The sequence below is a fragment of the Gopherus evgoodei genome, chromosome 2, assembly GCF_007399415.2.
Source record: "Gopherus evgoodei ecotype Sinaloan lineage chromosome 2, rGopEvg1_v1.p, whole genome shotgun sequence".
NCBI lineage: Eukaryota > Metazoa > Chordata > Testudines > Testudinidae > Gopherus > Gopherus evgoodei.
Window position 1 is genome coordinate 18,765,688 of NC_044323.1, and position 16,789 is coordinate 18,782,476.

The 16,789-nt window shown below is 37.7% G+C and overlaps 1 protein-coding gene across 4 annotated transcripts in view; it reads right to left on the bottom strand.

Annotated features, from left to right (window-relative positions):
- The window catches only part of LMBR1 (limb development membrane protein 1), a 146,812-nt gene that overhangs the window by 8,912 nt on the left and 121,111 nt on the right, over window positions 1-16,789 (bottom strand). For 2 of the 4 annotated variants that reach the window (XM_030550097.1, XM_030550101.1), the window contains 7 exons: window positions 15,163-15,243; window positions 13,307-13,383; window positions 12,997-13,074; window positions 11,947-12,020; window positions 11,621-11,711; window positions 10,026-10,092; window positions 3,684-3,845 (listed from right to left, as the gene is read on the bottom strand). In XM_030550097.1, the coding sequence (XP_030405957.1) occupies window positions 3,684-3,845; window positions 10,026-10,092; window positions 11,621-11,711; window positions 11,947-12,020; window positions 12,997-13,074; window positions 13,307-13,383; window positions 15,163-15,243 (630 nt within the window). Of the gene's footprint in view, window positions 1-3,683; window positions 3,846-4,597; window positions 4,898-9,551; window positions 9,663-10,025; window positions 10,093-11,620; window positions 11,712-11,946; window positions 12,021-12,996; window positions 13,075-13,306; window positions 13,384-15,162; window positions 15,244-16,789 lie in introns of those variants that run through there. The other 2 variants (XM_030550100.1, XM_030550098.1) reach the window with 2 other exon arrangements.

The following is a 16,789-nucleotide window of genomic DNA, read 5'->3' on the forward strand; positions in this document are numbered from 1 at the left end:
CCAACCTGGCCAGGGAGAGGAGGGGGAGAGGTGGTGTAGATGTGCCCCCCCCGGGACTACCCTGCTCTTGCGCTGCAGATTGGGTATGAGGTAGGGGCGGCAATGCCCTCCATGTCCACAACTCTGCCCACAAGCTCAGGGTTTCTGCCTCACAGGGAGCACCAGGGCTCAGGGATTCAGCCCCGGGCCTCCCGGTTTCAGCCCAGCGGAGGGCGCCGAGGGTCAGAGCTTCAGCCCTGCACCTCCCAGGAGTCTCAGCTTGAGCCTTGCAGGGGGAGCCAGGGATTGGGGTCTGGGTTTCAGCCACGGGGCCCCACTCCCCCCTTGAAAGGGCTCACGGACCTCCAGGGGCTCGCAGACCCCTGGTTGAGAACTGCTGCTCTAGTTTCAAACAGGAATTACTTCAGGGAAGTCCTCAAGCCTGTGTCATACAGAAAGTCAGACTATATGATCACAACACTCCCCTCTGGGTTTATAATCTATGAACATTTTCAAAAACAGAAGCCTACAATTAAGCTCTTAAATCTGCACTTTAAACAATTAAGGATGGGTTTTCAGAAGTATTTAAGTGCACAAGTTCCATGGGTACTTTTAAAATAATCCCCTTACTGGTCTAAGCAGGGACTTTGGAACCTAACGTTAGGGTCTTTTTTTTTTTTTTAATTTAATCCTAATGGCACAAAATCGATATCACATCTTAGAACTTCCCCACTCCTGGATCTTCTTTCCCTACACAAAGTCACTACTATTCCCTTAGCAATCAAAAGCAATGACATATGAAAGAGGATTACTCAAGGCACTGAACAAAGGGAACTCAAAGATGCTCTTTTCATGAAAATATCCCCATCTAATGAATAGGGAGATCAAACCAAATAGATAAACAAGAAATTAACAGCGGTCTGTCACTTCTATCAAGACCAACTAAGACGAAGCTTCCTTGAATACATATTCCTAGCACAAGATCTACTGATGAATCACAGAAAGGTAGGGCTGAAAGGATGCTGAGAAGTCATCGAATCCAGTTTCCTGTGCTGTGGCAGCACCAAGTAAGCCTAGACCATTCCTGACAGGTGTTCGTCCAACCTGTTTTTAAAAACCTCTAATGATGGGGATTCCACAATCTTCCTTGAAAGCCTATTCCAGAGCTTAACTACCTCTATAGTTACAAAGTTTTCCTAAGATCTAACCTATATTGCCCTTGCTGAAGATTAAGACCATTACTTTTTGTCCTGCGTTTAGTGGACATGGAGAACAATTGCACACCATTATCTTGATAACAGCCCTTAACATATTTGAAGACTTCTCAGAATCCCCCCTCAAGTCATCTTTTCTCAAGGCTTAACACATAGGCGCCAGCTCCATGGGTGCTCTGGGGCTGGAGAAAAATTAGCGGGTCTCATCCTAAATTAATACTAATGAAGTCTGAATAATACATCAGATTGTCTATGTTTGTGTGCACACAAACAAAAACCATGTACAAACCAACTAGTGAAGAAGTGTTAAGATTTCAAATTTAAGCAATTACACAATCATAAAAAGTGAAAGTTAAGACTGAACCAAAAAATCTTCTTTCCGTCCCTCTATAATGCATACACGTAACAATACCAGCAAGGTTCACAGTTTCTTTGTAAATTACAAAAAATATGAGCACAAATTAAAATTACTGACCAAGAATCCATGGTTCTTCAAACAGATTGACAGGATAGATCCACATTCTAAGGAGCACTTGTATTTTCTTTCTCTCTGGGAAGCAGTGACCACTGGAGTCTCAGGCATGCACCTTCACAGCACTGAGTGTTCAGACCCAAGCTTATAAGAAATAATCATCTAAATCTCACTTCTGGATCTTTCAACTTAATCAAATTCCATTCAAGAGTCTGAAGAAGCAGGTACAGTTGGTGGGGAGTGTGTATCTAGGCAGTCAACCTACTCAATGCAAGCTCTCTCCTTTGAATATTTACAGCAGAGAGCCCCACACTTGAGAGATTAAGTAGCAGCAAAAACCGTTAAAGGAGGTGACTCTGATGAGAGCTAGTTAAATAAAGATAGCAGAACTGTTCTTCTGAACTGATCACGAGTCATGGAAACCAAGTCAAGAGAGTAAACATACTGAAATCTGAATTCTGGGCAGCTGTCCTACATATCTCAGTGAGAGAAACATTTGAAGACATACTGTGGAAATGGTCTTAGATTTGTAGAATGTGTTTTAAGACTTTTAGATACTACCACACTTGCAAATTCTCAGCAAGCATGCATACACAATGTGATCTATTTAGACCAGCCGAGTAGAAATTGTATCTCCATTGTCTTCAACAGATTTATGTAAAGGTTTAATTCTCTGTATATAGTAGCTAAAATTTATTAAGCTATGCAGGCTAACATTTCCTGATAGTAAGCAAAGCTTAGGAAAGAACATTCTTGGGAAGTTAAAAAAACTGTTTTAGGTAGAAATCAGATGTCAACTTTAGTTAGGTATGTAGGTTGTGGGCACAGCACTATTACATTCTTTTGGGAAAAGTCTAGGGAGGAGGGATAGCTCAGTAGTTTGAGCACTAGCCTACTAAACCCAGGGTTGTGAGTTCAATCCTTGAGGGGGCCACTTTGGGATCTGGGGCAAAATCAGTACTTGGTCCTGCTAGTGAAGGTAGGGGGCTGGACTTGATGACCTTTCAGGGTCCTTCTATGAGATAGGTATATCTCCATATATATATATATATTTTTAAGGATTCATAGCCCTCCATCTGCGAGAGTACAAACGGATAGAGAAGGGGGTCAGTACAACTGCACCTTATATGACCACAGGGCTGAATGTTCCTTTCTGTGAGGCAGCATGTGAATACCACCCAACTACTTTTGAGAGGGGTATGACTTGGGATTGTGCATGCCAGGAACTCCACAGAGTATGGTTCCATCCTAGCAATACCCTGAAAACTGAAGATATAATATACAAGAGGGCAGAGTTAAGGTTGTGTGCTCAATCTTAGTTTGCCCATTTCCTCAGAAGATTCCTTAACACTGTAACCTTAACTCTGTTAACTTGTAGAATTTCCAATTGTTTTATTTCTTTATGTTAATGATCCATCCCTAGGATTCAGAACTTTTTATCTTTATGATAAACTCTTTAAACAAACAAAAAGGATTGCTAAGGTCATTGATAAATAGCTTCTGATTTTTCTTTTTATTTGTTAATGTTAGGATTATTTTTCTGAAATTATAAATAAAAGATGAATATATTAGTAATATAGAATTCAATTCCTTTCTGGCAGAGACCAAGCTTGGAATGTTTCAGCCTAAAACGTGATTTTTTTAGTAAGTTATGAGTGAATGAAGAAAGATATTACAACAAACTTTTTTGCAGCCGTAACTATACCGGGTGTAACTAAGCACCTGCTCTAAAGTACATGCCTTCACAAACACCCGGAGGTACAGCAGTAATGAAGGTAATTCAAACATTAGCCAGAAGGTATAGTGTGGTGCAGGGGTTGGAGGAAATGTTTAAGTGAGAAAAACAGCACTTTTGCAATGGCACACAGGTTCTGTTACACACACACCCATTTGGTTAGTTTAAGAGCAAGAACTGGCAGAAATACATTTGTAGGGACTTGGGAAACTATGATTGAAAAAGGAAAAAAAAAAAAAAGATGTAGATGTTAAAATAAAGGGCAAGGCCTTTACCATATTACCTAATGCTTTGAAGAGCTCTTCTCGCACAGCAGAGGTGAACTTTCTGACCAGACATAGAGTTGTCATGATAGCAAAGAGCAAATTGTAAGATAATACAATGTAGAAATTTCCCAGCCAGTTAAACCTTCCAAAGTCTCCAAGCAGATCAAATCTGGTAATTCCTGTTAAAATTACATTTTTGAACATTTAAAAAGAGATAAGATTTAAAAAATATTCTTGAAAACATTTTTGAATAACTATAAAAATACAGGAGATTGATCTATGTAACTCTAGTACTTGGTGCTGTATTAAAGAAAAATACACTAAAAATCCATATGATTGATAGATGGATGTACAGTCAAAGATGTAAAACAAACATTTTTTGAAGGTCATTTGGGTCTCTTGTTTGGCTACCACAGAGATGCTAGGTCATAGTATAACATTTGTTAGTTGACCAAAATACCTTAGGTGGCTCAGATAAAAGGCTGATAAACGTGTGTCTTGAAATAACGTTATAAATTCAAGACAAATAAGTGGTTCCCCTATTTCAATAAATATAATTTTGAAAATTAACTATCTTAAACCAATCATCATAAAAGCCATTTGTTTAAGATGTCACACTTCCATAAAATCCTTACTTATATAAAAAAAAAGATGGAAAGCATTGTGTGCCTTTCACAGAAGACAACATTAATTTACATTTAACTGCTTTACACACACACACACACACACACACACACACACACACACACACACACACACACACACACACACACACACAGTTCTGAAGCTTGTTTCTTTTCCATGACATGAGAATGTTTAGCATTACTTATTCAAAAAATTATATGCAGTGTAAGAAACAGAACAGCACAACAGTACAAAAGTATAATTTTGCCTGCATTAACTGTAAATTACATTATTTTTCTGTATATTGATTTTTTTATTTCATTGCTTTTGCAGATATCTGTTTGTAGCAGTAAGTGCCCTGCCAAGAGAGGCACAAAACCACATGGTACAGTAAACATTAGGGCTGCATACATGCTTTGTGGATCCACTGTTTTGAAATTAAGTATTCAAAGACTTCCTCTCCTAGTGCCAGTGCTGCAGTCAGATAGGAGTCACACAGGAGGAGGAAATGGGTGAAGTTCACAATCCTGTTAGTTCTCAGGTAGACCTCAGGCTCCAGCTCACATGTCAGGATAGTAATCTCTAGGGGCTATCAAGCTCCAAGTGCCTACCGACAAAGCAGAAAAGGAAACAGGAAGTTTTCCAAACCCATGTTGTGTCAGGTCTAACAAGTCAGCTTCAAGAGGGGAGTCTGTGCCAAAGAAGACCACATCAAGACAGACTGCACAGATATAAAGGTGTAGGGCATTGAGCCAATGCTTAAACAATTTCCCCCTGGGACCCACTCCAAAGAGTCCTTCCGTGGTAACTTATCCTCAGAACTCAGTCTTACCTCTGAATAAGGTGAAGGAAAAGAGTTTCCACTGGCCTCAACATCAAAATGGGGAAAAAACAAGCTCCAGACACCAACCTTCCTTTGAAAACACAACCCTCAGATCTGAGATTCTTGGGAGCAGGTTTTGAACTACAGCTTGATTCCAAAAAGGTTACAGACTTGGAAAGACTATGCTGTTCAGGCTTGGGTATACTAACCTGCCGTGCTTTGTGCAGTGATAAGTGATGACACTTCAACTCCATCTCTTTCCAAGGCCAAGGGGAAAGAGCTGCACAACAAGCCATGCACCTCATTGTACAGAGACCCTGACCCAAAGCTGCACACGCCATGAACCTCATTGTACAGTGACCCTGACCCAGAGACTCTAGGCTGGTCAATGACACATCACAGCATTAAAAAACATGCACCATTTGAACCTCTGCCTCAGCCATCTTACCTAGCCTGAAGATGAGCAGCTAACAACTGAGATCAACTGGAGTATTTAAGGAGAACACAAAGGGTACAAGATCACAAGAAAGAAAAATTACAGAGCAAAAAGGAGGAGGAATAAGGAAACAGCCCTAAGGGATAATGGAGAAAGGACTGAAGCTGCCCAAGACAATGAAAAGGAAAGGACAAAGAGGTGAACAAAGAGTACAGATTCATAAGCACACAAGGAGCAGAAACTGACTGACAGTCAAAATCAGCAAACAGATCAAGATAGATAAATACAGAGAAGATGCTTTTAGACTTGACCATGAAGTTGAGAATGACCTTAAACACAGATTCAGTGGAATGGAGAGGGTGGAAGTCAGACTGCAGGACATACAAGAGTGTTTGAGACAGAAACTCAAGGTAGGGAACAAGGCACACTCCAGAAGCCTGAAGTAAAAGGTGGCGCATTAGTTGTATATTTAAGTGGGGTCAAAGAAGTTTTTTTTTTTTTTTTGCAAAATGCAAGCGTGACTCTCGAAGAGGAAGGGACTGCAAGGAGGGTTGATCTTTAAAGGAGAAGGCATCACTGGAAGACAAATCAGAGGGACAGAGTGCCATGTCTCAATGACAGCAGGTAAAAGAAAGTGATTATAACCTATATTTCTTGACAATCTTTAATAAAAATATATTTTAATATGCTTATCTGGAAAATCAGCCTTTATGCAGGTTGATTTTTTTTATTGCCTTATCTGTTTTTTTAAAAAAAACATGTATACAGCCCTTTCAGGAAAAAAAAAAAAATTCAATGAGACTACACTATAAAAGAGTCTATTGTATAAGTATAAACCTAAAAAGTATTCGTGACAAAATATTCTGCGGAGATTTTAAAATTCAGAATGTGTGTTTAAAGAACCCTAAAAATACAGCATTAAATAAACACACAACTTCAGTTTTAATTTCAAATCAATATTTATGATAAAATCCTAGAGAAAAAGAAAGCTGGAAAACAATACTTTTATGACATCAAACTCAATTTTGTTTGTAGCTCTAAAATCTTTGGCCTTGGCTACACTCACACTTTACAGCGCTGCAACTGGGGTGTGAAAAAAAACAACCCTGAGTGCTGCAAGATACAGTGCTGTAAAGCGTCAGTGTAATCAGGGCGGCAGCACTGGGAGCGCGGCTCCCAGCGCTGCACGCTACACCCGTAAGGGATGTGGTTTACATGCAGCGTTGGGAGAGCTCTCTCCCAGCGCTGCCGCTCTGACTACACTCACACTTCAAAGCGCTGCCGCGGCAGCGCTTTGAAATTCCAAATGTAGCCATACCCCTAGCTTATCAACTACTCTGCTCCCTAGTTCATTTCACAATGGTAATGATGTGGTGCTGACAGTCAAGCACTTGCCAATCAAGAACAGTAAAAGAAAGGCTGAAAAGGCCTGAAAAACTAGGTTTTTCATTTTTACTTTTTGTTGATAAAAATACCCCCAACTCCTTTAATATGGCAGTAAAGAGTTGACAGAAACCTTAGTTAGAATGCTAAAATACATGTAACAATTCTCCATACTTCATCTTAAATTCAAAGGCTGGATTAAAAAAAAAGTCAAAACGTGAAATACTTGATAACTTTCCCCAGTTTGCCTTTCCCATAATGCTGAAATCCTGATTTTTCTTAATAGTCTAGAAACTTGCTTTTTTAATACTGTGAAAAGACTATGAATCTGTTTAACGTATTTATTTCTTTTCATCTATTCAGTGCCACTGGGCGTAACATGTAATGCAATGCATGTTGATATTTTGCAAAGCACCACATGACTCACTGTACTCTAATACACTCTATTAATCCTGTTTGGACAGCTGTGTCCGTGCATTTGTTAGCTGTGTTTTAATTGTTCCATTTTTTTATTTATCTCTATGACAAACTATCCAGGATTTTCATTTATTACATTTTTTGTTGCTTTTTTTTAAAGAGCGTTTTGCCATTAATTTGCTTTCTATGTAACAACTGCACCCTGCATGTACACTTTCCTCAGTACAATTATCTTGTATTAATACCAACTGTTAATCTTAATTACAGTACATAACCAATGATTTTGACAAACAAAAATGGTAAATGCCATAAAAATTAGTAGCACAATACAAATGCCATAATTCTAGTTTTAAATGTCGCTATTTGAACACTCTGCTGGTCTTGATGTTAAAAAGTGGCTTCATTTCTCAGATCTTAATCATATTTGCTCTTGATTTTAAGATTGGATATCTTTAAATATTAGACTTATTATTTTGATTTTTGGTGAAATTTAGAATGTCAATATATACATGTACATTATTTTAAAGGTGAGAGCTTTGGGTTAGAATACCATCGTTCAAACAATTTATTGTTTCACATACAGAGGCATTCCCTCCTGGAATGTCACTGAATTTTAATGGGACCCAGTGCAGAAATAGACTCATGAGTACTTGTTTGTCCTTGTTTGTGCCCTTTAAAATGGGATTCTTCATAAGAAGATTGTATACAATATGCCATGTAGTTATTAGACTCATTTATTGGGAAATCTCAATGGTTTTCTATCTGATGGCACTTTAGTGAAGTTGTTGTTTTTGCAACTAAAAGCTTGTGTACACTGCCCTGCAGAGATGTAAACTACAGTGCACACTAGTACACTGCACTATACCTCCCCCATTTGGATGCTGTGGGCACAAACTAAAAGGTACCTCATTCACACTGACAGAGTCCTAAAGGGGAGTTACTGCACAGACCGCTAGCACATGCCGCCCTTCACACCCCATAGTCTGAACGGTGTGGCCAGGGAGACAGAGTCTACATGGAACAAAAGTTAAGATGTTTTCAAATCTGACTGTCTGAAGTTAAGCTCCTATATTCATATTTAAACACCTCAAACATAAGTGGCCTGATTTTTGGAAGCAGCCAACACCCACAAATCCCAGTGAAGTTCACAGGAGGTGCAAGTGCTCTGCATCACTGAAAATCAGGTGACTTATTTAAATGCTTCCATATGATTTTACAAGCCTATATGTAAGCACTTAGGCCTGAGTCTGATAGGTTGAACATTTAAATGCATTTCAAATACAAAGAGCCTCTTTCTTTAATCTGTTGCACCAGTTTTCCAGGACAAGTATCTATGACAATTTTAAACAGAAATCAAGGTGTCTTTCCCCATCAATATTCCAAAGTTTAGTTTTTAACATATTAAGCTAGAGGGGGCAAGAACTATTTTATGCAGAACTATTTTAACAATAACAATCAACTGGTTTTCCCATTACTATAAAAAAAGCTAAATACATTAAGTGTGTTTAACACTTCATAAACCTTTATGCTCCAGGCATTAACTTGCTGCTTAATCCATAGATAGCTTGCTGTGCCATCCACTTATGACACCTGTCTGAACTCAGATGAAATGCATGCTTTTATATAAGACAAAAAACTATTTTAAGATGGACATGATATAACTGTGCACTCCTTTCAAAAGTTTTCAAATCTATTTTCTTTTTATTGTCTGCAAGTTTACCTTCAAGAACAACAGTATTCTTTAGTTTCTATGAAAAACTAAGCCAGCTATGATATTAGACTTTTTTTTCTTGCTTTACTTGAATTAAGAGGACTAAAGCCCTCTAAAAAAATATTCCTTAAATTCAAATTTTAAATGAAACCATGATCTTCTGATTAACATTTTAAAAAAGTAGTGTATTTTCTAAAACATACCTCACAGCATGATCCTTGCTATTTATATGTAGGCTTGGAAGGATTACATTTTTACTGGTAAATATAAATTTCACACACACACACACACACACACACACACACACACACACACACACACACACACACACACACACACACACACACACACACACACACACACACACACACACACACACACACACACACACACCAATAATAATAGAAATTTACACACAGGCAAAGAAAGAAAAATACTGCTCGCACATTTATCAGGGTTTGATTTAAGGATATTTATTTTATATATTTTGATGTAATTTGGACAATTTGTGTTTTTTTATGGTTTTAAAGTTTTAACTTTTTGAATCTTAACATCTACTATTATTAAATAATCGTTGTCCGACTCCACTCTATCTCGTGCAACTGTGAAAATTTAAAATAAATACAAATTGAAAAAATGCTTAAAAACAAAACATCTATATTATCCATTGAAATCCCCAAAAAATAAAAAATGGAATTTTGCCCACCCTATTTATATGTATAATTCATGGTGCTCTGGGATTTAGAGAAGCTATACATTCGATTTCAGCAAAGACTGTCAAAGTAAAACTATGAAGTCATTTATAGTTCCTGAGAAACACCAGGGAAGTTATTTTAATATATATCCAAAGTCTAACTTTTCCTGGGTCATTTCATTTACATGCCTGCATCAAAACATTATGAAAACATACAACACAGTAAAAATACTTCACTGTTACGATACTGAAATATTTGTATTAAACTTACCCAGTGTTCTTGACATCACTGGCAAAGCAGAGCTGAGCACTAAGATTGACACACAGTTTCCAATTATCTGTTGTGAACAAGAATACCACCATCAAAATAGTTTTTTTGCTGAAAGAAATATGGCAGCTGAGCTCTGACAAAGAACAGTTTCTGAAAGCTACAGCCTGTGAATTAGACTTAAAAATGTAATTTTATTTTAGATTATGTAAAATTAATTTGTTCTTGCTTCTGCTAGACATCTCTAATAAGTGTCATTCGCAAAATGTTTACCTCCAACGATAGACAAAGTCAGATACTTATTAAAACCAGCAGAGAAATGAATAAGCAAGCATGTAATACTACATTTTAATCTATAAACATGCTCACCACAGGCTTTCATAAAAAATAGGGACGGCATCATTTGAAGCAACTATCATTCATTTAAAAATTTAGGCCCCAATCCTGCAAATACTTTATGTGCTTACCTTTATGCACATGAATCATTCCATTCGCTTTGTGATGACTCATGTGTAAAGTTAAACATGTTTTAACTGTTTGCAGGATTACAGCCTAATTATAAAAAGGCTAAAAGACAAAATGTTTCCTTTCCACTAAGTTTTGCCCGTAAATTGAAACTAACAATCTAACAGCATAGCAATGTTAGATCTTTCTGCAGTTTTACTGAAACTGAACTTATGTTTCCGTTCCTGAAAGCAGTTTGTTCAGCTCCGGTTCTATAACAATTAACAAGTAAATAAAATATCTGTTAAAGATCGCAAAGTAGAAACTTTTGTATTTACTTATATTTTGTTTTTTTTCTAAACTATTCTTAATATACTGTAAATGAAAACTGAGCAGACATTATGAACATTTCAAAGCACACATTTATTAGTGATGCTCTTTTGCCTTCACGTACTTTCCTGCTGCCAAGAATTCCTGGCAAGATTAAAGCAATACGCTATATTTGAGAAGAAATTTCTTAAACACTGGTATACACTGAATATTTAATTAAATCCAAACCCTGCCTCCTGCTTTTTGATTCCCTCCCCCTTGTCAGCTTGTGGGAATATTTTATCAGAAACCTATGCGTCTCAGCATTTGTTATTCTGAAACCAATGCCAAACTGGTGAAAGTCAAACTAGACTCAGACTGCAAAATGTTGCTGAATAGAACTCCTCAGTCTTACTTTAATTACTCAAATTTGAATTACTTTGTACTACTTGTAGCAACCAAGTTCTTCAGATTTCAAACAAGCTCCCTGAAGTACAGTTAGCACAATCAAAGTTACTCATTAGCAATAGTTTCCTTGGAGGGGGTGGGCGGGGGGTCCTTTCACTAGCTTTTCTATAGCTAGTTAACAAGCTCTGCTATTCCAGGCTTTTTACAAATGAATGGATGCCATCCAAACTAAACAGAGCACATCCTTTTTCCCACTCATTCAGCATTTTGAAAATCTTCCAGTTTGTGTTTACGCAGCTTACAAACAAATACTGATCACTGCAAATGAGCCATTCAGGGCAATTACTAACTAAAAGAGCCAGTTTGTCTTGGGTGGCAAAAAAAAACAACAAAAGGGGGTGGGGGGAGGTGCATCACTACCTCAGACTTTACCTTACCTTTGTCATAGTTGTGTCATCCTTCCTGGGAGTGAAATTTCCAAAAAAGCGAAGACTATAGAAGCCGACGACAGAGGATACCATAAGATAGCTGTGAGAATCAAGGAAAAAAGAACCTCCAAGGAATGCAAATTTCACTCAAGTTCTCAGCAGTCTCCTAAAAGTCTTAAGAACCAAAGAAAAAACAAAAACACTTCGAGTGCTTGAGAAGGACTGACCTGTCTCTTTCTTCTTTCTAGGCAAATGTCTTAGTAAACGACCAATGTCCCAGAAAATTAGACAGAATACTTGTTAACAGACAGAATTCTTACTTAAAGAAAGGATACAAAATCAAAATGATTTCAAGTGCTGCTCCCACAAAACCAAAGGTGGATAGGGAGGCACTTCCTATTCCAGGCCCCTACAAGGAGAAAAATACTTTGCATATTTTAATGAGATACAAGCATTAAGTGTTCAAAAAGTTAACTTTTGTCCCTAGCAAAACTCTAAAATCCTTGGCTGAAAGGTGCTATTATAGATGAAAAGTATCATTGTAAAATAAAATATTTTCCTGATACAACTCTATAAATTCAGGGTGATCTCAACTTAGGCTCACACGCTTTGTGATTACATTAGCTAGAATTCAAATTTAAGTAAGCCGTTTTAATAAAATGGGAAAACAATTAGGTTTCCAGCATTATGATTTACATATGTATCACATCTATACCCCATATTATATTTTATATACATTCTCACTCCCTAAAGCCAGACTCTTTTTACTGTATGTAATGTTAACAACAGAACAGCAGCTTCTACTAAATGCAGCTGTGCAAGTACAAGACCTGACTGTATGCATGCAGGAAAAAAAACATTAACCACCAGCAAGAAACCCAACAATGTCACAATTAATGCTAACAATGAGCTCTCCACTATTTTCTTGAGATAAAGTATTTTTAAAAGAGTAAAATTTGTGTTTCATGTGTAAAAAAGATATGAAAACACAAAAGGAAAATGGGCAGGGTTGTTTTACAGGTTTTTAATGGATTATTTTCCTATTAAAATCTATTACTACTGTACCATTTAAAAATTCAAAACACCAAAAAAAAAAAAAAAAAAAGATACCAGCGTCAGGTTCCTGACGGCACTCCATTTACCTGTGTTTTCCTTCCCTATTAGTGGGCTTGATTCCGCTGAGAGGTCAATGAGATTACTCATCTGAATAAAGTTATGCATGTGTTTAAGTGTTTCGAGGACTGAACCCAGAGTATTAATCTCAGGTGTGAAATACAGTGTTTTTAAAGCCAAAGTCCAGTCTCTCACTAGAATTTTTACAAGAAAGTCTTCTGAACACATCTCTGAAGTTTTCAAAATAATAAAGGAAAGGAAGTTTACTTTACCCCTGATCCCTTTGGCATTGCAGTCTCATCAATCAACAGGCAAAGAATGTTGCAGGCAACTAAGAGAACTGAGATGGACTATAAAGAAGGAGAGACATTCTGTCAATTCTGAAGGCTAACATTTAAACAGTGTTTAATGTTATGTAATTTGGTGAAGACAAAACACCAATATATTTGTGAAGAAAATTTGAGGAGGGAAACAAACAGATTTCATATGGTTTAACATACACGTTACTAAAAACTATTAAAATTAGCCCCCAAGTAACTGAGAAGCCTCTACATACTGGAAAAAAGATAGTGAAATTCTTACCGTCTCAATGAGCAGCAGTATCATAACAGCTGGATACACTAAATTCCTCTCCCACGCAGAAGCTTTTTTTCTCCGCTCTTTTCACAGGGGAAAAAAGGAAACTTAGTACCATAATTTGAATAGTCTTCAAATGGTCATTTTTACGGATTCATGTTCTAATTGTATGTAACCTTCTAAAACAACTGCAGCCAAAAGAGTTGGGTACCAATCATTTGACAGAACATTTATATTAGAATGTAGCACAGAGCGGTACAAAACCAGGATCTCAAAACCATCATGAAGCCCCATTAAAGGAAGCCAATGGAGCTCCCGTTAAGTTGGGTTTTATTTTTATCAATGTCTAATGCTCACAGTTACACATCAATGTAAGCTGTCAAATTGTACGGGTGTTTCTCTAGCATGGCGCAGTTTTTCAAATTTTTATTTTGTACGGCACACCCTGTCGCATACTTGAAACTTACATTATTCCCTCACAGCCTTTTGGATAGCTCTATGCTCCAACAGGGTTCTGTAAGGGTGGTGTTACAGTAAATGCTGGGATATTACAAGGAGCATAAGCTGTGTATGTAGATTTTCATAGAAAAGAAAAAGGTATAACAGTAAGGCCCTACTTGAATCGTGGGATGATCTTCAAATAATTGCAGCTGAATTGCGGACAAGACATGGAAAAATCGCAGAAAAGTAATAATAGACCTTTATTAATAGCGGTATTTTGGAAAAAACGCAGTAGACCTATTTGTTTAAGAAAAATTTGCTGGAATGATATAAACATTCAAATATTAGGTTAAGCCTGCTGATTTTTTTTTGATAACCAGACATTTTGCTGTAACGTTATTACATTCATTTTTAAAAACACATGGCTGGTACAATATAAAATTTAGGAGACTTAAAGTCTTAACGAATTGCTGTAGAAATCAAGTCCAGTCACTTAGCCTTTTACATGGATTGATTGTTAGTGCAGCACTAATCACATACTCAAAATGTATGCAAAATTGTGGACTGTGCAAATCAGCTAATTAAAATCAAAGTTGCAGTGGAAGCCTAATATTCCGGGATCAGCAATTTCCGCAATATACTGAATGAAGTAGGGCCTTATATTACAGTCATTTATACTGAATAGTCCTCCTACTCTTGCCATTTCAGGTTAGTCAGCATATAGATCTATGATTAATTTAAAAATTAGATAATGGACATCACCATTTAGGCTAAAAATTAACATTTACTTACCACTCAGGTATCTAGGATATTGCAGTATTTCCCTACACTTAAAATAGTAATAACTGCAGTCTTGGATGCTATGCGGTAACTTGGAAAATGTCAATTTTAAGTAGCAAACATTGCATATAAAAGGGTGACACCCCGACAAGTAAAGAAATGAAACAGCAGCAGAATGTTTTAAAAATGAAGAGTTTTATTATTTTTATTAAAAGTCTCACTTAAATCACTCATTTAAAAAAAAAAATCTAGGGGAAAGTAGTGTCTCACTCCTCCCAAATGATCAAAAGCATGCAAATGATGTATTAGATGCTATGGTGTCTGAACTGTATCTGTTTTAGGAGTGATATTTTAATACATCTTTCTACAGAAATATAAAAAGCAAAAGCAAAAATTCCCATTGCACATTTTTCAATTTATTTGGTTAAACGTCTTTGTGCCATGATGATGTGTTGTCTTACCTATCTGTAGAAACTCAAATGAGTACACTTACAAACATAGGCTTAGGATCACAACTGATTTCAAACAACTGCAAATAATTTCGGTATGCATACATTAACAAATTTCATCTGATACCCTAAAGAAGGCTTCTTATTAAATTGCCAACTACAGGAAGCTATACAAAATAAATGCTACATCACCTAATTTTGTTTTCATGCTCTTCACATTTTCAAGTTCCTGTCTCAGCTCCACTGTATTGAACTCCATAGCAGAAGACATACCTGTTCAAAGGCAAAGACATGGGGATTTTATTTTCTCAGATTATTAATATTCTCACAAAAGAAACTATTAAAACACTGTTTATATTTCATTTCATTTACAAGCAGTCATCTTACAATAACAATACTCATCTTTTGGTTCTAGAATTGCAAGTGGCTCTTTGGGAGATGGAAAATAGCTTCCATAAAACAAAGGTTTGATTGGAAGTCCTCTTGTTTTGTTGAGCAAAAGGTGTCTTTCACACCAGAGGCACCACAGAGCGATCTGCTGGGAACCCTTCCTATATCCCTAAGCAGCCATAGAGGCAATGACAGAGGAAAGTAGATGGTGTTGAATGGTGTTGCAGAGAGCTAAAAATTATGCTACACTGGTCTGACGGACGGCAAGACTGCATCGTGCTGTTGTCTCAATACATTGTGACATACAGTTATTCAAACACTGCAATACAATCTCTGGTGGCCCTTCAATATATTCAGGGACTTTCTACACCTATGTTTGAAGATGAAGTGGATCTCTGCCTGTAAGACTGACCATAGTTATTTTAAAGAATAACTATTTCAAAAGGATAGAATGGTTTCCTTGCCTTTGCGTTCAAGGAACACTGGCAACAGAGAACAATGATTTTATGAACCATCAAACTGCAGCTTCACATACAGCCTCTTACAAAACTGAACTGTGACTTCAGTGGAGTTCCTCATTTTTGCATACGGAAGACACTTAAGCATCATGCTAGTCTTCTCTTTGCAATGCCTTTTTACCCTCACAATATTTTAACCAAATACGTCAAAAGTAAAAAATAATATAAAAAAGTACTAGCAGGTCCTGTTGTGACCATCCATAGCTGATTTCCTTCAAAAGTATTCTGTATAAAAAAACAGCTTATATAATTTTAGCAATTTGCCTTCCTTTGCTCAAGTTCATGCCCACTTGTTGGCTCTGCAGGTTTGACAGCATAAAAGGGGCCTTACATTAGAGCTATTTATGTAGTATATAAGACAGTTACTCACCTTTGTAACTGTTGTTCTTCGAGATGTGTTGCTCACATCCATTCCAGGTAGGTGTGCGCGCCGCGCGTGCACGTTCGTCGGAAACTTTTTTACCCTAGCAACTCCAGTGGGCCGGCAGGTCGCCCCCTAGAGTGGCGCCGCCATGGCGCTCTATATATACCCCTGCCGGCCCGCCCGCTCCTCAGTTCCTTCTTGCCGGCGACTCCGACAGTGGGGAAGGAGGGCGGGTGTGGAATGGATGTGAGCAACACATCTCGAAGAACAACAGTTACAAAGGTGAGTAACCGTCTTTTCTTCTTCGAGTGATTGCTCACATCCATTCCAGGTAGGTGACTCCCAAGCCATACCTAGGCGGTGGGGTCGGAGTGAGAAGTCGCGGCACGGAGCACTGCAGTTCCGAAGGCCGCATCCTCCCTCGACTGCTGGACCAGGGCGTAGTGGGAAGCAAAGGTGTGGACCGATGACCAGGTCGCTGCCCGACAGATTTCCTGGATGGGCACACGGGCGAGGAAAGCCAGCGACGACGCCTGCGCCCTGGTAG